General features: G+C 41.0%; 1 protein-coding gene across 1 annotated transcript in view; it reads left to right on the forward strand.

The window, feature by feature from the left end:
- ptprua (protein tyrosine phosphatase receptor type Ua) overlaps nucleotides 1-24,557 on the forward strand; it is a 172,129-nt gene extending 147,572 nt beyond the window's left edge. Inside the window, 12 exon segments of the mRNA XM_051078931.1 lie at nucleotides 1,654-1,690; nucleotides 7,827-7,924; nucleotides 9,465-9,581; nucleotides 9,995-10,149; nucleotides 11,713-11,848; nucleotides 12,676-12,825; nucleotides 15,160-15,474; nucleotides 17,904-18,029; nucleotides 20,863-20,925; nucleotides 20,927-21,021; nucleotides 21,757-21,892; nucleotides 23,495-24,557. Coding sequence (XP_050934888.1) covers nucleotides 1,654-1,690; nucleotides 7,827-7,924; nucleotides 9,465-9,581; nucleotides 9,995-10,149; nucleotides 11,713-11,848; nucleotides 12,676-12,825; nucleotides 15,160-15,474; nucleotides 17,904-18,029; nucleotides 20,863-20,925; nucleotides 20,927-21,021; nucleotides 21,757-21,892; nucleotides 23,495-23,557 — 1,491 coding nt within the window. The 3' untranslated portion in view covers nucleotides 23,558-24,557.
- Nucleotides 24,558-27,570: the final 3,013 nt, after the last annotated feature.

Below are 27,570 nucleotides of genomic sequence, written 5' to 3' on the forward strand. Positions count from 1 at the left end.
AAACACAACTATAATTAGTATATTTTAAAACTTTTGTCATATTTGGCAGAATATGTTCTTAGTTTTTACTTGTGCTTAACTAGCTTGTTGTACACCCACGAGTGTTGATACTTTCTGTGTGTTACTTGCTTTTCCTCCAGATTTTCAAATACAGGCTGTAAGTCATATGAATTTGTTGATCTCACAGTTTTAAGTAGAACAAAAAGCTACAAAAAAGCTCCAGGTGTTGCAAAACCCTGGTGTCATTTATTCTCAAAGGAAGAAGCTCAGAACTCCAGGGAGGATGGTTTCATCACTTAAAGTTCCAGCAAGACTCTGAGATGCATGATTAATCTGAGCTCATTTACTTGCATACACCAAGGTCAGATGTTCACCAACTTGTCACACGTTGTAGTCAGAGTGAGCCAAATTCTTCAAGGCAAAACAAACTCAATGTTGTTTTCCTGTCTTTTTGATAGAATTGATAAGCTTTTCACGTCTCAAATGACTCTGCATGTTTGATTTTTTTTCTCTCTCTCTTTTCAATCCATTGCAAATTCACATTGCTTGATGTTTTTCTGCTTGCCTGCTGTTGGAAAGTGCAGTTGCCAAGGTGATAGACAGGAAACTGGTTGGCACAGGGAAACTCAGCAACAGAGGCTCATGGGAATGAGGGTCGCTGCACTCTTTCATAGCGATGGCCATCCATCTCAACTTCCCTCTGTGGCATGACAGTTATGGAATGTCATTTGTGTGGCTGTCTGGGTGAATAGTACATATGTGTATATTAGTGTGTGCGTGGGTTTGGGTGTGGGGATGTGTGTGCGTGAGGGGTGTTGGGGTGTACAGTCCACACAGTGTACATTATTTGTACAAATGTTTACCATATACAGCAGTTGGAATCACTTTACCCTTGAGTGATGAGAGGGCAGACTAATCTTAATGCAAGGGATCTATCGATGTTTGGCTGCTTTGCATTCAACACACAGGGTTTGCATGGTGGAGGGCCAGGATGCCACTAATAGCCTTCCAGACTATGCACACTGTATCATAACTGCACTAATGCCAAGCTGAGCAGAAAGGAGACAGCCAGATCAGTCAGTGTCACTCAGGTAGAATTACTCCCAGAGCTGAAGATCCCTCACTTGTCAATCTACCTTTGATCAGCAGCCCTGGCTGCATGCAAAGCACCGCATGCCGGGCTGTCTTTGAAATGCAGCTCTCTCACTCTGCATGTAATGACCCAGCTCAGAGACAGACTGAGAAAAACTTGAATTAATGCCATTTCTCTATGCATTATAATTCAAATGCAATCCTTCACCCAAACTCTGAGCCTAAACAGTCCAAAGAATATGGCTGGTCAAACATGCTGATGTATTTTAAGCAGAGCGCCATCAGCCAGTAGCACAGTGCAGATTAGTTTTCACGGCCGCTGAAATATCTTCAGTCAAAAGCAGAGCAGAAATTTAGCAGAGCGCTGACATCAAACCCAGCTCTGAGATGAATAAGAGATGACGTGATGCTGAAAATGGAGAAAGAGAATGGATGGAAGGGGTGAAATGAGAGTTAGAGGTCCTTGAGTCTCACTTCATCATGTGCTCTTGTAATTATTAATTCTCTCCCATCTTTTTCTTTCTTTTCCCCACTATCTGTCTTACTCTCTCTGTCACACAGGGTTACCAGCGATCAAACCACTTCATCGCCACTCAAGGTGAGTGTAAAATACCCAGCAGCAGTGTTTGACTGCTAATATTTACGTTTGTTTGTGGTGTTCTTTACACAGGAGCCCAACTGACAATATTAAAATAAGTTTACTGAATTATTAATGTGTAAACAAGAAGGAGCGTGTGTTGCATCATGCTCACATCTGGATTTCCACCGTAAAGCTTCACTTTCCTCCGTCTGTGAGAAACACTCCCAAAACAATCGACTGTAACTGTCAGTCTGCACTGTAACACTACTGACTGTCACTCTCTGTGTAAGTTCTGCTTTTGTGTCTCTCCTCCCCACCATCTGCATGTGTGGTGCACCATCTCTCTGATGTCAGTTTGATACACTATATAGGCTGCATTCCCCAGGCAGCACACACACATTCACACAGAGAGAGAGAGAGAGAGAGAGAGACAGAAAGAAGGAGAGAGAGAAACTAAGAGAGAGAGAGAGCAAGCCATTCTCTTTATTCTCTTCCAGCTCTGATCCTATTTACTCAGGGAATATGTTTTTCACTTCCGTAATCCCCTTCTGATTTCTTTCCATCTTTTACTTTGGTCTCACTTCTACCACTTCACAAAAGTAACCCCTGAAAATCTCTCTCTCTCTCTTTCACACTTTGCTTACAAAGTCTTTCTACATACAAAGGTGCAGGCAGAGGTGGAAAGAGTGTCACAATGTGCTGTTCAAGTGGAAGTATTTGGTAGAATTTGACTTACAGTGGAACTAGTGGAAGTTACTGATTTAAAGAATCAATCAAGATGAAACAAAAAGTTTCCTTGAATCATAGAATAAAGTAGTGCTGATTATGTTCATTCAAAAACAAATCACTGATTTTACACATTTACTAAGTTCCCATTCTAAAATATCACCTTAAACACCTGAATGTCAATGTACGTTTGTTTTTATTCTGTTATGAAATAGAATATACACATACATTACCATACATAACCTGTAAGCTATGCACAGGCACACAGAGTGGACAGTAGGGTTATATGTACATACATGTTGTTATGCGTTAAAATGAAACATGGAAAGTTACTGTAATATATTTCTGGCCTGTCAAAGTTAATTACAACAATAGGATACTGCTTTTACTTATGCTTCTCTATGGAATTACATGAAAATAGTCACATACTGGTAATTTTGGTTGCCACAGATACTGAATGCCATCACTGGAAATATTATACAGTATGATATAGCACTGAAAAATGTTATGGATTCTAGAAGTGTAGCATTATCTTGAAGGTTTCGAATCACATCATATTAGCGTACCAAAAAAAACCCCCAAAAAGTCCACCGCCATAATGCACAGTACCTCTGCTGTTCTCTGATGGCTGGCTATTTAAACATAAATGCTCATGCCTTCTTGCTAATAACCCTGTTAGCAATATAAAAGTAAGAATTTAAAATGTTGTACACACAAATGTGTTTTATCATAACTGAGACATACATGCTTTTATATACTTTGTAAGCAAGCCTGTTGATGCTTTGAAAGGTCATGGTAATAGATTTTCAGTGTATATTCCTTTTATTGTGTCATTACCATACCAAACATTTTCTCACACTGCTTATTAGGAACATATTTTGTCTATTTTGTGAGGGATGCAATTTAAATAGCAAATACATAGCTCCTTTCAAAAGTGACTTAAAGGGCAAGCCATTTACACTTTTTAAAGGTTGTATCTTATTTTCGTAGTTTGGGCCATTATCCCTGTCAGTTAGGATACAATTACTAAAGCTAATGAAATCACCAGGTTTCCGATAAAATTGCCATCATCCCTGCTCCACATCTAGGAGGTGTAAGTCTGCTGCTCTGTCTCTGTGGTAGGATACGTTCAGGCACAGCACTGAGTGTAGGTCACCCATGTTTTGGCAGCGCACAGCGCTCAACACATAATTACTACAGTTCTGCCTGTAAAATGGAGGAAAATAGACTTAAAAGGTACAAATATGCTTTGGGTCAGGGTAAAAGCATAGGCTGTCTGTTCCATCAGACATATGAGACAACTAAAAAGCAGCTGAAGCAGCCTATGTGTAGATACTCTATTGTGCTATGTGTGCATTAGTACAAAGACTATGTTACTTTCTGTAACTACAGTGACTGTGCACTGGGCTGTGAGAGCTGCCTAGAAGACAGGTCACCCACACTCACTTCTGTGCACAGGCTTATTCCTTGCACTGCACTGAAGCAGCTGCTGCTGCTGCTTTCACATCATGGGCTGTGTAGATACAATGTAACCTGGTGCTTATGTCTATCTATCTATAATGTCTATCCTTACAGAAGTCCTCCCATAGTGTCTCACCTTTCGGCCTCAGTTTTTGTTTATGGTATGGATTCCACAAGATGTTGGAAACATTCCTTTGAGATTCTGCTCCATGTTGACATGATTACATCATTTCTATAGATTTCTCAGCTACACATTCATGTTGCCAATCCCCACTCTACCACATCCTTTGAGTGTTTTACTGGATTCAAATCCAGTGACTGGAGGCCACTGACATTCACTGACCTCACTGTCACGTTCATTGAACCAGTTTCATACGACTTTTTCTTTGTGACATGCTGGAAAGTAGCAAGTAGAGGATTGTAAATTGTTGCTAAAATGGGATGCAAATGATTAGTAACAATGCTCAGATGGGCTCTGGCATTCAGATATTCCCCACACCATTATACCACCACCACCAGCCTACGCTGTTAACATAAGGCAGGTTGGGTCCATGGATTCATGCTGCCAATTTCTGACCCTACCATCTGCATGCCTCAGCAGAGTTCCAGATTTATCAGCCTAGGCTACATTTTCAGTCTTCACCACTTTGGGTGAGCCTGCGTCCTCTGCAGCCTCGGCTTTCTGTTCTTGGCTGACAGGAGTGGAACCCAGCATGATCTTCTACTGTTGTATCCCAACTACATCAAGGGATGTGTTGTGCATTCTGAGATGCTTTTCTTCTCACCACAGTTGTCAAGAGTGGTTATCTGAGTTACTAGCTTCAGCTCCACTGACCTCTCTCATCAACAAGGCATTTTCATCCTCAGACCTGTGCTCATTGGATGTTTTCTGTTTTTTGAACCATTCTCATTAAAATTGTTGTGTGAGAAAATCCCAGATCAGCAGTTTCAAACCAGCCTGTCTGGCACCAACAATCATGCCATGGGCAGAGTTATTGAGATCACATTTTATCGGCCATTTCTGATATTTGAGGTGAACATTAACTCAAGCTCATGACCTGTATCTACAGGATTTGTTGCTTTGCATTGCTGCCACATGATTGGCTGACTTAAAAACTGAATGAATTAGCAGGTGAATAAAGTGCTCCATGAGTGTATATTAGACACACAGTTTTTTTTTAAAAAGTAACAGAATTTGTAACTTTTGACATAAATTACTGTAATTCTACATAGTTTAGAATTGAATTAATGTGTCTGTCTTTTTCAGGTAAAGGTTAATGCAGATATTTTGGTGGTAATTATGCATTCATGAACTTGACGTGACAAAATAAATTAGTTTCTGGTACCAAGATTTAAAAAAAGTCTAACCTGCTAACCTAATCTGAAATGATGTTTAAAAATATGCCATTAAGACCTGCTTTACAAAACATATACCAAAGTACAGCCTGTTGTAGTTGCCAAAGTAACTGCACACACACACACACACATACACATACATCATACATACACTGCATCATTAAAGCTGTCACCTGTCCCTCACAGTCTGTACATACTGAACAGCACTCTGCATATACAGGCATCAAGCCCTGTGTGGTCGGCTGTCGCAGCAGGTTGAGGTTGATTTTTTGTATCTTAGATGAGTCTTGAGGCAGCTGAGGTTCTGCAGCAGGCAGCAGGTGCTCTGGGCTAACTCTCTATTATGTCCAGAGATGAGGGAGCGGGCGGAGGTGGGTGAGGGGGAGGCAGGCAGGGAGGAGAAATGCCAAGCGTGCTCTGAAAGCTCGAGTCCAAAGCGGCAGCGTGTTGTGCTATGCATACAGATTCACCCAGCTGCGGGGATCGCACATCATCCGTCTCTTAACTGACTGCCATGTCCCTCTGGCGATGCATTAGTGGTCTTCTCCCGCTGCTGCTGAAAAATTAACATCTCATATCACTAATACACACAGAAACTGTGTGCACAGTGATTGCTAACAGGGGAGGGAACTGTGAATAACCCTGTAAAGAGAGGAGAAAACAGTGGTTAAAGTAGCTTCCCACTTGTGCATATTAAGATGTAAACACAAGCTGGTGTCAGCTGACCTCGGGTTGACTACAGTAAAGACCAGTATCAGACAATCATGAAAGGGAAAGCTGTTGTCAGGCTCCACAGATGCCCTGTTTTTTAACAGGCACATAAGGTTTCTCCTCCTCCTTCTATTGTATTTCTCAACCTTTGTAAGACTTTGCATGTTTGCCCTGGGGCATTGAGTTCAATGCTATCTTTTGATTCCTCTTATTAGGACAACCATGGAGGTAAAAGGGAGGTAAACAAGCTCTACTATATATTTCATTGTATTTGTCTGCAGAGACAAAAAGTCTCTATAGGCCTATGTGTTGCCCTTTTCATGTTATTTTTACCTCTTCCAGGATAATTTTAAAAATCCAGCACTTCATATCTAAGTCACATCCTTTAAAGGACAAGTCTGTTGCTACTCTTTATCTTTCTGATTGACAGCAAATCCCATGAAAAGATTGATAGCAATTGATAGAATTTTACAGTCAGATGCGGCAAGGAGATCACAGGAAGCGGGAAACACATTCTTGAATTTGTATGTTGCCCAGGCTTCTATTGAAGTTACTGGAAGACGGAGGAAATATTGGCAGGACAGAAGCATAATTGTCCAGCCCAACAAAGGATGCCATGTCAGAGTTTTAATGTAGGCAGTATAAAAATAGCTGGGCACTGCAGCAAATGTTACCCAAACAGGAGTAAATGGAGTATCTCCTGGGCACTTTTTTACTGGCAGATTAAAACACATTGGTGTTTTGGCATGGATTGAGTCAAAATAAACCACACTGTGTGTGTGTGTGTGTGTGTGTGTGTGTGTGTGTGTGTGTGTGTGTGTGTGTGTGTGTGTGTTCATGGTAATGAAGGAACACTGATGTGTTTTTGTTTTTGAACAACAGTGGAGGTCTATGGCACAGAGGAATAAGACTCATAAAGCAGCACTTGTTAGTCAGATACATTCATCGTTGGTTCAGGTAGTTTTATGGGATTTGTCGACTATAAAAAACAGAAAATATAGAATATCACTGACCTCTTCTTATTTGAGAATTTCTTCCTGATTGGTAAAGCTGTTAATGGTCTCGTCTCCTCATATGAAGACCTGGGAGGTTGGACATTAGGTTATTTTGTTACATGTACTGACCCTAAAGGTCAAGAATGAACCTACATGCTCAACATTTGGTTAAGTTTAGATTTTACTTGGCTTTTTTGTTTCAACTCACCATTCTGTAAAGACCTTTGAATTGCTTTTGTATGACAAATAAACCTGAAATAAATTATTAAAAACAAACAGAAAAAAAAGATATAGTGGAGAGTTAAAAGATATTCTACTCTACCAGCCAACAAAGGGATGATAAGCTGCAACGTGCTCTTAAAAAAGTCATCTAGGTCAGTTACAGGAGACCAGATAATATTCCTATTAAACAAACCGCGTGGGTAGAAATGAATAGACATCTTGTTCACTGAACAAGGTGTAGTGTGTTTGGCAGAGGAGGCAGTATGAAGGAGGACCTTGTGATATTATCAACGCCTCAGTGTAATGAAATCAATGAAAGTGTCATCTTCTTCAGGGGGCTGTGATTTGTGTCAGCCACTGGTGCCTGGGAAAGGCAATACATGAGCTTGTTTGCACAATGGCTCAGGATTTGTGGGTGTATTGAAATGACATTTCTCTGTAGTATTAGGAGAACACAGAGCGGGCAATAGTTCATGAATGACACATTGTTACTCTATTCCCTGGCATGGATTACACAGCGCCTCTACATTGATGGTTATTGCTGCTATTTTCTCTGACTTATGGCTCATCTCTCCACCCTCCTTATCCTCCTCTCGTTCTCTTCCTCCACCTTCTCTCCTCGCTTTTTTTTCTCCCTCCCTCTTCTCCACCTGTACTTCTACTGTGTATTTCCTCCTCCACAGGCCCCAAGCAGGAGATGATCTACGACTTCTGGCGGATGGTTTGGCAGGAGAACTGCTTCAGTATTGTCATGATCACCAAGCTGGTGGAAGTGGGCAGGGTAGGTTTCTCTTCCCTTTGTCCTGTGACCTCTCCAGCTCCTGTGAAGATGGATGGAGGGAATGTATTTCTGGAGGTTCCTTTATCATTTACTATATATCAGAAGAGGTGCTCTGTGTTGTGGGAGGAAATGGCTGCCGCTGTCTGATCATGAATGATCGCCTTTTGCTTTGGTGGCTGTGCTCCAAGGTCAAAACTTTGATGTATATGAAAGCCCATGGAGGAACTCTGTGGCCTCCTCTCTATTTACCAACCCTGCCTCTGTTGAATGCAGTAGGCTACTGATACAATATTCAAAGCGTGTATGACAACAGTGTTAAGTACCAAACAAAGCATAAAATGTGATCAGTAAAGATACCAGTCAGACAGAACCATTATTAGTATTGAACACATAGGTGTGTGCCCTTTACATGACGAATTAAAGGAGAATTCCAGCAATTCTACACATCAAGTTGAGTTTATTCATCAGTTGAGTTTATGACTTTGGACCAGTCACTGAGTTCCTAATCCCTAATAGATGGCTATTTTCAAACTAGTGGTTTAAAGCTAATAGGCTAATAAATTGATTTGCTCCATTAAAAGCTAAGCTAGAAAAGATTTTTGTAATGTGTAAATTGGTTGATAGGAAACATCTACCGAGCCAACCGATCACAGCAGTCAGCTATCATCAGCAGTTGTAGCGTAATTGCAAAAAATAGCTTGAGGACGTTGAGCAATTTACTGTATTAAACTTTTTACCAATTTTTTGTAATTTGTCTTATACATGTCATATATGGAGAAATATTTAATGAGATTTGATACTAATTACACAATGTAAAATAAATGGGAGATATCCCATCATATTATCCTGACTAGCACTACTTAGTCATTAATTTGATATTATTAGTGTAAGGTTTTGCAGTTTAGAGTATATTGCATTATTGTCTTGAAATGTGCATTACATTTCCCCAGCTCATTATTAAACAGCATTTTATCAAGTGTCAGGTCAGGTGTATTCCATATTTTACTCTTAAATTTAAACAGGTAAAACTAACTAAAACTTAGCAAGGTAATATTCGTTTTGTTAGCTAATTCAGTTAGCTACACAACAATTGCAGCCAGCAGAAGAGGGAAATGTCGACACCACAAAACCACAATGCATCTACAGAGAAATAAAACAGCCATTCTCTTAAAAATTTAACAGTGAAGGGTTGGAGGGCCGACTGGTTATAGATAGAGAGGGGGAATAACACAATTACAGACTCTAAGTTCTATTTTCAAGAGTGGGAAATTCTCTTAGGAATCATATCAAAACATGCCTTATCTTCCCTCAGTGTCAACACTTTTATGTGTCAGATCTGATGGTGGAGATGATTGGAACAACTGTAGTAAAGTCCAAATGTTTAGTAAAGGTCACAACAGGATTAGAGCTTTGCAGCTTGTTTACTGGTGGAAATCTCAGTGCCAAGTGGTGTGTGCTGTCTAGTGTTGAGATACATCAGCTGTTTATGTGTGTGAACCTTTCTAAACTTTTAAGTCTAAGCTGTTTGTTGTTTGTCCAGATGAAGTGCTGTAAGTATTGGCCTGATGACACTGAGCTCTATGGTGACATTAAAATAACGCTGCTGAAGACAGAGACACTGGCAGAGTACACTGTGCGCACCTTTGCCATGGAAAGGGTGAGTCATAGTCTCATATTATTTTTATCTCAGCTCTCTCAGTATAGACTCTATGTCATGTATACCCACCAATACAGTTGGCAGTTTATTAGGTACACTTAGCAAGTACTACAGCCCTGTGATAAATGCTGCCTTCATGACAGTTAAAATGTGCAGTTTGTATTGAAACTGCTATAGTGGGGTGTTTATTCAACTTCATGGTCATTTTAGAGGCTGCACTTTGTGCTGCTGTTGTATTGCACTGCATTATACAGACAGGTGTCTCTATTATTTTGTCCATTCCATTTATATCACTGAGGTTAGGCACCTAACAAAAATACCTCCCTGTAGAATGTGTCAAACAATCCTTGTCTAAACATCTCCAGTCTCATAATAACAGCACCTCATTAAATCTGCCTGGCTGTTTCTTCCAGAGAGGTTACCCTGCCAAACACGAGGTGTGCCAGTTCCACTTCACATCCTGGCCTGAGCACGGCGTGCCATACCACGCCACCGGCCTGCTGGCTTTCCTACGCCGTGTCAAAGCCTCAACACCTCCTGATGCCGGCCCTGTGGTGGTCCATTGCAGGTAACTCATCACTTTCCATCCTGATAATGAGCGAAACACCTAGCAGATGTAATGGTCTAAAAATAATTCCAGCCTCATTTATTCTTCTTCTCTTTAATATCACATTTCTTTAATGTTCAACACATTGTAGCACACTTAATTCTACTTCAGTGTGTGTTTTTCTACATTTCCTGAAATAACTTGCTGCTTCTTGGTGTTGAAAATTGTGTAGGTGGAGAGCAGAATAGTGATTAGAAAAAAAATGAATAAGACTGTCCAACAGGATGTTGTATTTCACACATAAACAAGAAGAAATTCACAAACAAAAGCAAAGAAATTTGCATTTTTGACAATCAATTGTTGATATTGTCTACCTTTTTTCCTTTAAAGACATTCATATTCTGTGCTGACTTTTGGACATTGATGGTAAACCTACAAAAGAAACCTTTGCCCACAGATTTCATTTCCAGCTTTCTTACCAATCTAAAAAAAAAAAAAAAACATGCTAACCAGGCAATTACACCTGAGTTTGTTTTACCTGAACTAAACAGAGTAATTGTGAAAACATCCATCTTGGTGCCGTTGTTTAGTCAACACCAGAGCAGCCTAAATGCACCGAACTAACCAAGCAAACACACAGATGGTCACAGAAGTGTGAAAGTCCCCTATTGACATTTATTCTGCCTACATTACAGACTTTTCCTCAAAACATGCATAACATCTAGTGGAAACACAACTGTTGATTGTGTGGGATTGATGTCAAAATGTAAATGACAGAAAATCTGTCCATTGTTCTTGTGTGTAGCTCGATTATAGATTACTCACAGTTCATGAGTCACCCACTTCATTTATTTTTATATGTTCTACCTTTCATAACCTAATTGCTTTGTGCGTGACATGCCACCAAGTCAACTAATTAATTAATATTGTGCTGCACATAGACACCTGACAGAAATATCAGCATTGCAAGTCAAACATGAGTACATATCAGAGGGACTCATGATTTTCAGCAATCACTTAGATGCTGAGATCTGACTGTGGGTTCTAATTCTGATTGAGCACAAGTCCTTGCGCATCTTATCATAAATTATGTGGTTGTTTAACAATATTGATGCACTGCAGGGAGAATTTTTTTTCCTGTTGTTGAAAGAACAATTGAAAAACTATGATGACAGATGTGTTCTTCAGGCATAAAGCCTCCCAGTGCAGGCACTCAGATTGGTTTTAAAGCTGCAAAACCTTACCTGGGGAGCACTGAGGCTTTCACAGACACCCACACCTACCTTTGTACCTGTGTTAGAGCAAGACATGCAAGGCACAGGCCAGTATATAGGGCTTTTTGAAAGTTCTTAGCACTCCCTAACTAAAAGGTTTTTAACTTTCAAACTTCAGCTTAGAATTTCTGTGCTGCCAGAACACAATGGCCACTGTATTCCCTGTATTTCTTTCCAGAACAAAGCCCCTTATTATACTTGACTTTGGGCAGAGTATCTCAATCATTACTAAAGGCTCCCTGCTGAGACTTTTTCATTTCAGTGATATATTCAGGCTTGTCGATCCCTCTGCTGTCTCCTTTTTCACCAGTATGGGGGCAGGCAGGACCGGCTGCTACATTGTGCTGGATGTCATGCTGGATATGGCTGAATGTGAAGGAGTGGTGGACATCTACAACTGCGTCAAGACCCTTTGCTCAAGACGCATCAACATGATCCAGACTGAAGTGAGTGGGAGGGCAGTGATGTGGTTAGAGAGGTCACGCAGAACTTTAACCTAGAAATGTCGTGGCATAAAATACTAGGATATCATTATCTTACCATGGAAGTACTCAACATTTTAGTATAGCTTAACTGAATAAACTCATTTACTTTGCACCACTAATAATGGCATAAGTATTTACTGTGAACTCCCAGTCTTCCCAATCAAATAAACCAGAGAAAGACACGAATTATGACAATAAATAAAACTATTAGTGGTTGAAAAGTTCTCTTATTAACAAGTCTGGAAGCACTGCACTGTAAACACCAAAACAATGGTATTTATCTCCCTTTTAATTTCATCTTTTCACCTTTCAACTTGAGCTTGTCTACCAGTTGAATACATATTTCTGCAATTATAGAACACATTAAAAATGATAAATAAGTTGGAAGAGGGACAGTTTTATGCCTGTAATTTTGAATGTATCTTCGCCTCTTTGATCTTTTGTTTGGTTGGATGTCAAAATAAATTTCCTAGTTTCCTCGCTAATTGCACAGCTCATGACGTTATTCAGATATTGTGTGTGGGCAGTGTTTGGCTTCTCTGATGTCTGTTTTCTGCACTTTTTACCCCATTTATAGACAATTTTCTGCCTGGAAATAATGCCTAAGAGTGGGCATGGCAATATGAAGAATGTTTGACAGACTGTTAGTCAACATTCAACAGCAGTAATTAAATTCAGCATTGTTCTTTACAAGTGGGCAATTAACAGTTAGGAGGCTCATAAGTGCAGTGAGGGTTTTTAGTGACTTTGTAAATGTGTTAATGTTTCCCCTGCTTTCTGTCTCTCAGGAGCAGTATGTGTTCATCCATGATGCCATCTTGGAGGCTTGTCTGTGCGGAGAGACTGCCATCCCCGTTAATGAGTTTGCTCTCATCTATAAGGAGATGCTGAAAGTTGACTCTCAGAGCAACACCTCGCAGCTTAGAGAGGAGTTTCAGGTAACACACTCTTACACGCAAGTTTGTCTAGATGGTGGTTTATGATTGATCACACTTCCTTTAGCGGTAACTCCAACCTTAAAGCTAAAATCTGTAGGTGTGTGTTGCTGCTTTCAATGGTGGAAAATGTTGAAATGAAATATTGATCAAACCACAACAAACCAGTTTACCCACACCAGCTTCTGTATGAAGCAGACACAGTTAAAAGGCCTATTGAGCATTCTCATGTGTCATTATTTGTTGCTGGATAAAGCTAAGTGGCTGGCAGACCTAACACTAGCTTTATCCAAACACAATATCAACATGTATACATGTACATGGTTATTGAGTTTATCACAAGGTAAACACCAATTTATCTTAACAAGGTGCAGCTTTTATTAGCTTGTATCTTACTAATACAAAAGGAGATCCATCTGCTTCAAAGCCACTATGGGTGCAGATTAGCTGTTGAGCTAATTCTGGCTAATGTGCACTGATGATCCAATGTGTCTATTCATTTTGACTGTGAGCTTGGTTTTGTTTTTTATTTAACTGCAAGAATTCTCCAGCTGATATCACCACCACAGTGATAGATGGATGTATTTTGATCAGGCCATGTCGTGCTTATATCCCCACAATAGCAGTGTTTTCATTCTTTTTTTTTTACTTAGTGTTATTATTGTTTGCCTCTTGCATAGGTTTTTGTTGTTGTCTTCTGTATTCTCATCTTGTTCTTTGGGCAAAATAGCTGATTTCAAGCTTTAGTCTTTAGTCTCACATAGGTTAATCTTTTCAACCATTACATGTCACATCCCATTGATAACAACAGTGCCTCAGTTGATTTACAGATGACAGGCCAGGGGATAATCACAGTCGAGTGAGCTTCATAGGGACCTTGAATATCTGTACCAAATTTCATGACAATCCTAACTTGAAAGTCACAGGTTCAAAAACCAGTTGGGCAGATACTGTAGTGTTGAAGTACTGTCTGTGTTTAGCTTAGTGTAAATTAGCCACAATACACAAGAAATTAGCCTATTCTGATTTCATTTTAGGACTTCTGGAAACTAGAGATCCAGAGAAGAAATTTTTTCAAGTGAAAATCAGTTTCTGCTCTCAAAGCCAGATTTGCTTGCTTGCTTCAAGAATGCTCATATCTCATATTGAACTAATAACAAATTTCTGCTTTTGCTCTTACCACTGCCTTTTTTCATTTAAAACCATAAATAAAATGTACTCTTTTCAGTTTTCTCTCAGCTGTAAATCTTGAAAGTCACTGTGCTGGATCATCAAAAGTCAAACAACAAATAGTAGAAATGTCCAAGGCCACGCTCTAGTTTTGTCATTTTATTTTGCACAAGCCTTGCCACTTCTTGACTTTTTTCCACTAAATGTCCGTTTTACTACAACTCTCTGATAACTCTGACACAGCTGTGATTCAGTCTATATCTTTCTCGTGAGAGCTTTTACATTTGCCCTCCTGAACGCACTGCACTATGGATGTTTCATGAGAAAAATCTTGATAGAAATAATGAAATGAGAGTGATGGCTACTAAGGCTGAAGCTGCTTATCTAATCAGTTTGAAAATTAAACATTAAACATTTAAATTTTGTGCTCTGTGGAAATGTTTTAGAGTAAAACTAAGATCATGCATATGTGTCTCATGTAGTGCTTTTGCCTTATCCAGTTAATGCAAGTTATAATGATGTTATTGATTGGTGACCTTTGGTCAGAATAATTAAAAACTCTTCCCTCCCACATGCTGCACAATTACCTTGCTTCAGTGCTGCTCATATGGGTTGTCCAATCAGACAGCCTCTCATAACCGTAACATGTAGCCTAGATGCAATATCCCAGTTACGAGCTGGAACATTCTATTCATTTTGTCTAAACCAGTGGGGAGTCATTCACAATATGAAGCTAGTTAGATAATCAGTTCATTTCAATTTCCATTGCTTCATAATATGCTTATTCATAATGTATGAGATTGTACTAAATGTGTTTTTATCCATTAAGCCTTGTGGGGGTTTCGACTGATAATAAATATGTTTTAAAGTTTCCCGGAGATGATTGGAGATAGTTGTGCTTGTCAAGTATTGACAGTTAAGCTTTGAGTAGAGAATATTTTCATTGCCTCTGTCCATCTCGCTTTGATCCCATTTCTGTTCCGCTGCGTCTGTCTCCTCTTATCATAATCTTTATTCTCAGCCTTTCATTTTATCTCTGCATCTAAAATGTGAACACATTCTCAAACACACACACCAACCTTTCTAATTATCTCCTCTGCACACTCTTGTCTTCTTCACTTCCTCCTCCTCCTCCTCCGCCTCCTCCTCCTCCCTTTCCTCCCTCAGACTCTGAACTCGGTAACTCCTCACCTGGATGTGGAGGAGTGTAGCATTTCTCTGATGCCCCGGAACCGAGAGAAAAACCGCAGCATGGACGTCCTGCCCCCGGACCGCTCCCTGGCCTTCCTCATCACCACAGAGGGAGAAAGCAGCAACTACATCAACGCCGCGCTCGCCGACAGCTTCCTCAGGCCTGCCGCCTTCGTGGTGACGCCGCACCCGCTGCCCGGCACCACAACCGACTTCTGGAGGCTTGTTTACGACTATGGCTGCACCTCAGTGGTGATGCTCAATCAGCTCAACCAGTCAAACTCTGCCTGGGTAAGAGGAGGGGGAGGGGGTAATACACCAGCTGGAGATTAAATTGTCTACACTTATCCTGGAAGTATAGAAGTCATTTTATTATTAATCTCATTAGGTTGAGCTCTAATTTCTAACATCAGCTTGCCACTTGCAATTTAGCCATGGGTAACATTAAAACCCTCTGTGTGACAGCATCTTCAACACAGCTGGATTTTGATTAGTGCTACACAGTGCATTTACATGCACTCTTATAATACAGATAGTTCCACAGTATGATCTTAGAGCAGGGTTTCTTAACATTTCCTGGCCTGTCACTGCATTTTTTAGGACCCCAAATTCTCATTACCCTGACAGAGAGATTTCAGCACAATGGATGGGGCTTCAGCTGCATCAGAAATCATGCATTTCAAGCATATTTCTTCAAGACTAATTCATTGTGTTATTAGAAATAAATTTGAGTGGCAATATATCCTTTTTGGGATCACAAAACAACAAAGTTTTTACTGAGGTTTAACTAAACTGTTAAGGTGATTTTAGCCATCATCAACGTCTGCCCTGAGAAATGTACAGTATGTGTTACCTAAAGAAAATACGGGAAATCCAGAGTGTTGGGGCCAATTTTCCACCACTTTCAAACACTGTGAGGCAAACAGTGGGTTTAAGATCAGAGCAACAGTATAGAGAGAGAGAAGGCAAAAGCTCTGTAAACCAGAAAGCTGTCAGCCTCTCTCTTAAGTCCTGTCCACTTAGCCAGCAAACTGCAAAGAGCAATTTCTCCTCCCCTACAAATCAAACAACTCCCTTTTAAATCTTGATATTCTCAAAGACAAGGAGCTCTCCCATTGCTATAGAGAAGGCAAAATACACTTTCATCCCAGCTTGAATAAGACTCTCACACTTCACACTCACTCTGACATGGACCTTAGGTTTCTTATTCAGGAAAGATAGTCTTCATTCATTTCTTATTCAACAGTTGATAGTTTGATAAAGTGTTAAGTTATCAATTTATTGATTAGAAAATGTCAACAGTAATGAAAAGTGCTCATCACAAGATCTTCACATTGCTTATGTTGTCCAACCAGCTGGTCAAAATCCAAATCTAGGGAAATTACAATGATATAAACCCTCACATTTGTTTCGTGGTTGGTTTGTATCTCCTGATACCATCTACTGTCAAATAAAAGCAAAACTGCCCTTAACAAAAAATTAAATAAATAAATAAATAAAGTTGAGGATTAATTTTTGATCAATCAATTAATTGCCTCAGCACTACTTATTATCACAAGTGGATCCCTGCTTAAGAAAAAATAATAATCTAATGATTTTTTAAATTCATAAGTAGACTGTTCATATTGCCAGTCCTTATGATGTAACATGTGGACAGTAGTAGTGACAACATGTCATCCATTTTCTTCTCCACTTCAGATAAGACATGAATGTGACACACAACACAGTGAGAATAGGTCATCACATGTCTGGCCTTTAACTGGTGCACTGCCACACAGATTCAGTCCAGGCTGTCCATTTAATTTGCGCCAGGCTGTCATGGCATAAACACATTCTTATCGTTTCCCTCCATGTTTGCTCATGCGTGGGTTTGTTCTGCCATCTTCCTATCGCCGCTCTGTCACCGTGTCATGTCGTATTCCTGCTCAACATTTCCACCATGCCTGTCAGCTGCAACCTGTCCTTCTTCCTCTGTCACTCTCTCCCTCTCTTTCCTTGTCTCTTGCTGCCAGTGGATTAACAGTTCATCCCTCTAACGTACACACACTCAGTTTGCCCTCCTGGGTTGGGGCTGCCAGTCTCCTGTCTACATGTATAAATATTTATCTCCCCTCCTGCCCAATGTCACCTGTTAATACCCTTCTGTCATTGTGAAATGCCATTATCACTTCCTACTCCAGGGGTCCCCTCAACCCCAAAGTCACCGCAGAACGTGTTAGCATGTCAACACTGCTCCCCTGTGTGTTTTTTTTTTTTTTTTTTTTTACCGCTCCTATTGGCCAGGGGGATGCATCTTTGAAGCAGCGCTGATAGGAGACCTTGACTTTTGTGAGCACCAACCTCTCAGCTAACTTCCTGTTTATCTCTCCCAGGCATAGCCAAGGTCTCTTACCCCATTAATTTATAATGCGCTAATGGTAATGATTTAGACTGATGAATAATTCAGGCTAGGTGACCACAGCTTATGTGAGGGATTGTTGTTGTTTTTTTTTTTGTTGTTGTTGTTTTTCCTTTTTTTTCTGCTCATTTAATTTACGGTTGCTATTTGTAGATAATCATTGTCATTTAAGCTAATTGTCTCTGCTGTCAATACTCAGGTGTCTTGTTACTGGGCTTCGCCATCACTGGCTGCTGACATAATGATTTGTCCTGCCTCAAGCAAGTGTGGGCTAATGACCTGTTACCCCCCTCCTCTCTCCTCCTTTCCTCCTCCTCCTCAGCCATGTCTGCAGTATTGGCCTGAGCCAGGGCTGCAGCAGTTTGGGCCCATGACAGTGGAGCTTCTGTCCAGGACAGCCGACGATGACGTTATCATCCGTCTCTTCCGGGTTCAGAACATCACCCGGGTAGGTTGAAATTTGAAAAGACTGAAAAAGTAGAGTCCTGTGGTCCTGTTTATGAAGATGCTGTGAGGACCCAGTCAGTGATGTTTGAATATATCTGGTAAATCTCTTGTCAGAAGGAAATGCTTATCCACACACTCACTGTATGAGAGCAAGTGTGATGGTGTGAAGCTATGGACATCACCTCTTTTCAGTGTAGATGCACCGTATCTCATTCAGGCCTATGTGTTTAGACAGAAATAAGGAGTTTAGGTGGAGTAACCAGGTCTGGCCCCACATCTCCCATAAAATACTGTGAAATTCCGAGCAAGGTTTTGAAAAGAACGTTTAGTTAGTATGGTAACTTTAGTTCTCTGAAAATTATCTCACAGTGCGGTCCTGCTTGCTTGTGTAGGACACATGGAGCAAATTTGATGCAGTGTTATCAGGGGTGCCACAGGTGGTATGTAAAGGGGACTGACTGGCCCATGCAGCTCCAATGATTGGTCTGCTCTGAGAGACATGGTGGTAGTAGAGCTTCCATAATTGGACACTCCTATGTCAGTCAACTGGGATTACTCTAATAACCAAATGTCTTGAGTTTACGAAACCTGTTTACTTCCTCCACATTATCCACCCTTATCTCTGGCATTATTTAATGAAAGGATGTAATTGCTGTCATTTTGCTCTCTTCACAGTGAAGAAACAAACATTAAGATTCAAGTGTAAACTCTGAATCACTCAGTTTCCTTCAAATGTCAGTTTGACAGCCTTAATGGCAAAGTTGTAAATATTTTTCTTATCCAATGACATGTTTTTACGTTAATATTGGATATGGACAAAAACACTTGCTGAAGTCCTGCCTCAGCAAAAGGCTATTCCAGCTGTATATTGCTGTGGGAGGCATTTCCTGGCACTGAATCAATTCATTTATTTTTAAGAGGGTTAATGAGGCCTGATACTAATATAATGATTCTGAATGGTGACCAAGGTCCCAGCTGGCATTTGTTGTTCCCAGCGGTCAGAATGATTTGCAACATAATAATCCTACTTTCAACAGAGCAACTGTTATCAACAGCATGATAATGTCATTAGTCACATATAGTACCCAGGCCTGTATAATAAGCAGATATGACCTTGTTTGAGCAATAATGTGATCATGTTTCTTGATTTTGACCATATTCAACATGGCTTTTGAGTAAATGAATGTGTTGGTAGATTGTGTGTCTGTGTGTACACCCATGTAGTTAGTCCTGCTCCAGCTCCCGTTTTACACTGTCACAATGTTTCCACTCCCATCCTTTGACCTCTGTAGATTCTCAGCAGTGTCCCGTGGATGCTTCCAGCAGCTAGCTGTACACATGTGTCCTTGTCATTAAGCCCCCTTCAGCAGACAAACTCTCATTCACCCCCTTGCCTCACCAGCATGATGGCCTAAACCATCTCTGTCAGTGCATTTTGTTAATTTTCTAATGTGTCATTAAAAAGGAAAAACATTCAACTTTCAGCATCTTGTTTTGTCAAGAAAATGTGGATGTAAACATAACTGTAATTATTTCTATATGTTTAAAAAATCCACAGGATACCTTTAAGCTGCCATTTCTCTCAATCCACCGAACATCCTCTGGCTGTCTTTGACCTTATTGAAACTGGTAAACAAGTTAACCCAGAAACCCTCAGTTCTGCATGTGCTGGAAGAACAAACTTGTTTCCAATCACCAGCCTGAGGAAAAGGAGAGTGAGAAAACACACAGAGAAACAAGGATGTGGGTTCTCTGATATTGCCTATAGGATATGGGTTGATTGCTCCTTGGCATGTCAGGGTCCACAAATGTCCAAACTTCATTTAGGACAAAGAGAAAGCCTGGGCTGTGCTGATGTGGGACAAACAAGTAGCAACCAATATGGCAGACTCTTATAGTATGTGATACATGATAATAAAGAAAACACAGATTAAGATATTTGTCTTTACAGCTGCTGTAATCAGTTCTGTATTAACAATGGATCAAATGACTGTGTATAATTTGAATGTGATTGGTCCCTGGAAGAACTTAACCCACCTCTATAGTTCCCCTCACCTCTACAGGACTCTTCAGCATCTTTCAACCTACTGTTTTGATTTTAGGGCCTGCAAACTCCATTGTTTCGACTCACTCTCATCAACCTCAATCTGCAGCTGTTATCAACAAAGAAAGCTCAAACAAAGTTAACAGCTACATCGTGAGCCAGATATTTTTCTCATGAGTTAGTGGAGACCAAAGGAGAGTAAATATTGGATTGGCCATGAACACCACTCTATATCTGCTGCTTGAATAGGTTCTTTTTAAGCTGCAATAAGACTTTTATAGCTTGCTGCACTGCCCCCAAGTGGCCAAAAAATCCATGACTGCAGCATAATGTGTCAGTATGGAGAGATTATTTTCACAGTGAGAAACATATTTAACATTTAAACGAGGAAAACATAATTGTAAGATTTGAACTTCATGTATAAAAATGTGCTGAGGATTTCTATAAATCTACTTGGTAAAAATGCAGTACTGAAGCCACTGGTTTGATGGCATGGGAGTTTAATTTTGTATTACTTTTGATAATATTTCATTTTAACGTGGCAAGTTCCAGTACACTGCTACACACTGTGCCTTTAACAACCCATTATAATTTAAGAACAGAAGCTCCATTATTGAACTTGAGCAGAATCCCCTCTGCTGAGGACCAGATATATGTTAGATGAGTTAGTGAAGTGAGGAGCATATGTGGTGGGTTTAATGCATGTTGATTGGATATATCGGTAAAAAAAAAAAAAAAAAAACAAAACCCTCTCACTTTTTCCTCCCTGTCCACTTGTCTTACTCTGTAGCTTCAGGAAGGCCAGCTTGTGGTGCGTCACTTCCAGTTCCTGCGCTGGTCTCCGTATCGCGACTGTGCCCGACTCCAAGAAAGCTTTCCTCAGTCTTTTGGCTCAAGTTCACAACTGGCAGAGGGAGTGTGGGGAGGGACGCACCATCGTCCACTGTCTGTGAGTCTACTTATCATACACCTACCCTGTGCATACGTGTTTTTAATGGCCAGCACGGACGTTAGCCTCCTTAAATGTAAGCTGCAGTCTGTGTTCATGTAATCGCCAACATTTTTAATGTCACATTTAATAGTATTATAAATTCAGCAGCTGCTCATGAATTTTATTTTCATCTGATGGAAAGCTTGAACAGCTGAATTTAGACCTGAAGTAGACTGTGTTCTAGTGCAATTCCAGACTGCATTTCTATTATTAACCTTGGTGTTGTTATTAAAATTTGCCATGGCCACCCTTAAAAAAAGTTTCTATACTTTTCAGAGTTATTAAATCTCATTAATCAACAGGGAAAATTAAGCATGTGTTTGTGTCATTACATCAGCTGCTTGATTTAGGGTGCTTGCCTTCCATTAGATTTGCCCCCCCCCCCATCTCCATGTCAGAGCCCTTTGATCTCTGGAGGTCAGGCTGTGTGTTAGACATCTCATATCTGATTAAGTCCCTGCTCCTGTATTTTAATGAGAACTTTTCTCAGATATTCATCTTGAAAGCCAGTTGGCCTTTTTCTGACAGCATGCTTGATCTGTGCTCAGTCAAACTGTGACATTTCATTCTGTAGCTCCCCCTCCGTGAGGCTGTCTGAGCTGCTGTACCACATCTTTATTAGGTCACTCATGTCTTTATGCCTCTATTCTGCGTGTGTGTGTGTGCGTCTTTCTTCATTGTTTTCTGGAGTAGGAATGGCGGCGGTCGAAGCGGTACTTTCTGTGCCTGCACCATGATCCTGGAAATGATTCGTCACCACAGCATGGTGGACGTGTTCTTTGCTGCCAAAACTCTGCGCAACTCTAAGCCAAACATGGTGGAGACGATGGTGAGCAAGCGGGGGGTCTTAAGCTGTTCTGCAACACATTATATTATACTATGCCGCTGCAAGAAATGTCAGTGACAGGGAAAGCTTCTCTGCAGGAGGTCAGGGAGGTTACTGTACATCAGCAGCTTTCATGAAACACATCAAATGTTTTTTGGTTAGGGTTAGGGTTTTTTTTTTTAGGGTTTTTGTTTTTTTTACTGCTTGTTTTATTTCAGTATTCTACATCGATTTAGAAACAACATGAAAGGGAAATTCTACTCTTGAGGTGTGTTGTAACTGAATTGGAATTGCGTTTTAGAGGCAGTGTGTTGCATACAAAGTCTAAGAAAAGCAGAGAGTGGGTGCAAATCAATACAAATTCTCTCCAGAATTTGTAAGAATTTGCTTGATAAGAAACCTCAGATTTTTGTGTCAGTTCCTTTAGATTCAAAAAGCGAGGCCTTCTCCCTAGATCCATTATTTAGCACTGACATTCAGCAGTCATTCAGGGAGAAATCCATTGTAGAGGAGACAGCGTTACCAATCCCTCCACCCACAGTAACCTTAACACACCAGGATGCACAGCAGCTGTATGAGAGACATGGTGGCTTTTGAGTAAGTCGATCACACAAATATATAGACAGAAGATGATTCTTCACAGTCATCTGCCCCCACTGCTGACATGTAGTGTTGATTTTTGAGGATGCATATGACCAGCATTCAAAGTTACATTGGATAAGTATTCATCCTGAGGATTTGGATGCATAGTACAAGTACAGCAAGTACATCAGAAGCCTGGGTGAAAGGATAAGGCATTCTATGTTTCTGGCACACTCAAAAAAACCAACACTGTGTTCTCTCTCAATATTTTGTCTTCCCCACCTTGCCTGTGGCACTCAGCCCCAAGCTCACTGGTTCCTGATGGAAATGTAAATCTTTGAAGGAATAGTTAAACGTTTTGGGAAATGCACTTATTGGCTTTCTTGCAGAGTTAGAAGATTGATGCCACATTCATGTCTGTCTTAATATAGAACCATGACCCAGTGATGGTTAGCTTTGTTTAGCCTAAAGACTGGAAACAGGGGGAAACAGCCAGTCTGGCTCTAACTAGAAGTAACAAAATCCACCACCAGCACCTCTAAAGCTCAGTAATTAGATGCTACATTGTGGTTTTATGGGGGCTTATGTGGTGGGGTGTTTCCTGGCCAACAGGGTCACTGTGAGGTTGCTAGGCAACCAGCAGGTACTTCAGAAAGTCATTACTCCCGGCCAGGAAATACTCAACCTGCCATAAAAGTACAACATTATCTTGTTACAGTTTGTTTTTGTAATTATTAAACAAACAAGATATAAGATTTTAATCAGTAAGCCTGTTACATTTGGGCAGAGCCAGGCCAGCAGTTTTCCTCTTTTTCCAGTGAAGCTAAGCTAACCAGCTGCTGGCTCCAGTGTCATATTTAGCATACAGACCTGCATAAAGACTTAATGCAGGTAGACATCGACTAATTTACAGTGCAACACTGTCTGACTAAATAACTGTAATTCATTAATGAAAATGATTTACTCTTATTGTGAAAATCATCTTGGTACTTTTTGAAAACTAAACCTCTGTTCTGTTCTTAGGAGCAGTATCGGTTCTGCTATGAGCTGGCCCAGGAGTACCTGGACTGCTTGGAAGTCAGATAGCACCTATCCCTCTCCTCTCATTCCTCCTCAAGGAGAGGGTCTGGATCCTGGATCCTGCATCCTGGATTTCTGCACCTGGCTCCTTAGCCCGTGTATACAGCTCTGGTTGTCTTCTTCGCCATGCCTGGTTGAAACGTTGTTTGCCATAAAAACTGACTGAGAATGCTCACTGGACAACTTGTAACATACTACTGACACCCTTTTTGCTTTTCCTCGGCGCTCCGATCCAACGTGTACTCTTTTGTGCCACTTTACATCTGCCAAACCAGAGGACACTAACAGGAGTGGAGTTCATTTTCTATATGACCACTATCAAGGCAGCCGAACTACCTGTTGTACACCTCGATGACGGGACTGGAAGAGCTCTGCTGTATCCTGCCTTACTATGAACAAACACTGAAAGGAAACTACAGTTGATGCCAACCACTGAGTGATATTTTGTGTTTGTTTGTAACACTGTAAATGGTGCAATCTGCTGTTGGTGAACATCCCATGTCGTACTATATTTGAACTTTATCGTGGGTAAGACTGACGATTGACGGTTGATTTAGTGAGGAAAGGAAAGAAGTCGGTAACATCCGATGGACATATCTGTACAGTAGAGTTGTCTTGGACCTATTTTCTCTTTATTTATTCTTCGTGTAAATAGATGTTTTTTTCCTCCCCCTCCCCCTCGGATGTTTCTAGATGTTCTCAACGTCTTATCAATGTGCCAATCCATTCTCTCTGTGTCTGTAAATGGGGACCACTTCAGCATCTGCATGCCCAGTCTTAAGTGTTTCATTGCAGTGTGTGGCCCAAGTCTGCTTTAGGGTGGATTCTGCGACGTGAATCCTTCCGCTAGTCCCGAGAGAGCTCTGTAAGAATAACCATGTGTTGCTGTGAGAATACGGCCAAACTCTGTCGCTTTCTAAATTTGTATTTATTCAATGTGTTTTATTTTCTAAATAGTGTATAAAACAGGAAAAGAAATAAAATATGATGTTGTTGCTTAACAATCATGCTTTTTGGAGAGTTTTTTTTTAATACCTTATAGACAAGTGGAACCCACTGGTGGCTGAGTGATCACTACAAACTGATGCAAAATGACAACCTTTTATGTGCTTTTCAGTCTGGGGGTCATGTCAGGGAGGTGCTGTCTTAGTTCAGGGGCCCATGGCCTCATAATCTGTCCATGGCTGTGGGCTATTTGCAGTTATTGATGAAGTTTCTCATTAGAATATTTTTGTTAAGTTGTTGTGCCCCTGTGTCTCAGTCTGAGGTTTCTTCAACACAACTCCAGCTGGAATTGTGGCCCACGCTGCACTCTGCAAAAGTATTTTTAAGCTTTATGAGTTGTTGATTATCCCGGACACCTCCGCCATCAGCGCCACCACCACCCCTGCCCCCCGCCTCATGCACCTTAGCAGATATTCCTGCTCAAAAACCCCACGGTTCACTCTCTTGACCTGTGTTTTAATTTATGCTTATCATTTAATTAGCAACTTTAATGGACTTTTTTATCATTACCACCAAACACAGCCTCTAGTATTCAGCCACCTCTTTAATTGGAGAGTCTTGATGATCCATTGATCGAGGGCTCGACGCGCTTAATCTGCATGTGGTGCGTTTACAAGTGATGTCACATCTAGTTACTGTGTTTTATGAGTGGCTGATAAGCTCTAGTGATTCACAGCTTGACCCCTCTCTGCCCTCTGCGCTTCGCTTCTTATCAATATACTGTACTCCCTCTGCTGCCTATGCACTTTTTTAATGAGAGACAGGACACTGACAGATGATGTTCTAACATATGCAGAGGAGAGTGCACAGACAGCAGGACAAATGAACTCCAGAAATAGCTGAACAGTGTGTTAAAGGTCATAAGGCCACACTGGACTGTATTGTCTGGCTGTCACTGTTGTTTCCCTGGTTCAATTACACCATCTTTTTGTATATCCGAGGCAATAGATCTCCCCTCACTGCATTTAAAAGATGATGAAAAGCTGCGTAATGCATGTTAGATGAAAAACACAATTGCCATTGTGTGCAGCGCACAAAAGGACAGGGACGGCACTCTCCTCAAAGCAGATTACACAAACACAAACCTGGAAATGTGTTGGGTTTTTTTCGTATGTTGCTGGAAAGAAAACAGGTCCTCAGATATGCCTCTGTCGCTTCTGCTGCTGCCTCTTTTCTTCTTTGAGGTTGATCTGAATGCTTTAGAGTACAGTGTGTGTCTCATTGTCACAGCAGCGGCGTCTGTAATTACTATAGGAGCCATTGTTTCAGTCTGAAAGGCTGCATTCAAGCGCTGGATCTGAAGCTTTTCTAGATGACTGAATGCAATAAAAAACAGAAAGAGGGCCTGTGTGTATGGAGGATGCTTATCTTGATGATTTCATTAATCACAGGGCATTTTCTGCACACACATACAAACACACACACTGGCAGCAAAATTATATTAATTCCGGGCAATCACCAGAAACATACAGATTATCTAATTACTGCATACAAGTGTTAATAACGCTCAGTAATCTTAAAAGTGGTGGCATTGTTTTAGCCGCAAACTACCTGCAGTCACTGCTCTCACTACAGCTCCAAACATGAATAGTTCATTGTTTGCTCTTTTGTTTCATTTTTCATTGTCACACCCTCCTGCTAAGAGAGCAATCACAACAGACTTATGCATGCCTTTTGATTGTTCAAATTCTCACTCATAAGTTATTAATATCCACACAAAAGAACAGACACACAGAGCCGTTTGAACAGAATATAAGCTATTGATAAACAACACTGGGCTGGTTTCCACAACAGATCTGCTGGCAGTGGGTAACAGTTTATCTTTAGTTGAGTCCAGCAAGCTCTGCAGGACTAGCCTCCTCTTTATCCCTGTCGTGTAAGTCCATAGCTTTTTAACTTCTGCAATCAATCAGTGGCTTGCTTTCAGAGTCAAAACGGGCTGATGGGATGTAGGAACATGGGGGGCGTGGGCATCACAAGTCTGCTGAAGAAAAGCTATGCAAACACAAAGATGCATCGCTTCCCTCTGCTGGCTTTGTGTCAAGGCTCCAGCTCTGCAGTGGGTAGCCACATGAATCAATTAATATCTCCTTCATTTTGACACAAATTCACTATGGGAGGTGGACCACAGCCCGGCTGGTGAACAGAGATGTATCTGTGCGTCTCCCCCGACTGATGGCAGATTCAATTTGAGCTCACTTTATCTCCATGCGGATTCATCTTATCTCTGACACGACTTTACATTGCATTAAATTAGATTGCTCTTAGCGGGTATGTGGACTGGGAGCTTCTCTCGTCTCTTTACACGGTCAAATCAAATAATGTCCCATAAGGTCTGCAAAACCTATTTCAAGATGGTGGGGCAGCTGACAACGAAAGCTGGTGTTTTTTTAAGAAAATGTCTCATTCACTATGGCAGTCATCATTGATTATGTCAGGCCCCGATGATAGAACGTCCATGAAGGCAGCAGTTAATGGCAAATATGCCGTTTGGTAAGATGGCAGCACATCATTTGGGGTAGCCTGTGGCAGTGCTGAAAATGTGGGGCAGAGAAAAACTGATGGGACTGGTCTCCCGCCCACAGCATAATCTACTGAGGTGGGAGGGAAGATGCGAGGCTATGGCCGAGGGCGAGTCAATAATGACCTTCTTTCATCCCAGTGGTTTGCAGTTCACAGGGCCTGCATCTCCATCTTCCACCTCGGAGTGTGACAGTAAGCTCGGAGGGAGGCTGAGAGGGTCTGGGGTGGTGTGACCTGTACAGACCTGAGTCATATGAGTAATGCTGCCCTCCCTGACTGATACACAATCCTCACTTCTGATAAATCAGCGGTCAGAGGTCCAAGCCCAGCTCACACACAGTTTTCACACTGAGCACCCTTACTCATTTGAACATGTGATGAAAGGGGGGTTTAAAGAAATACATTAGTTTTGTTTTAGCGTGAGCCACACAGTGACGCCTGGAACACAGCCGCCATTAATTAACGTTATCGGTTACACCTGTGATGAGGCC

This window comes from Lates calcarifer, linkage group LG3 (assembly GCF_001640805.2).
Source record: "Lates calcarifer isolate ASB-BC8 linkage group LG3, TLL_Latcal_v3, whole genome shotgun sequence".
NCBI classification, from domain to species: domain Eukaryota; kingdom Metazoa; phylum Chordata; class Actinopteri; family Centropomidae; genus Lates; species Lates calcarifer.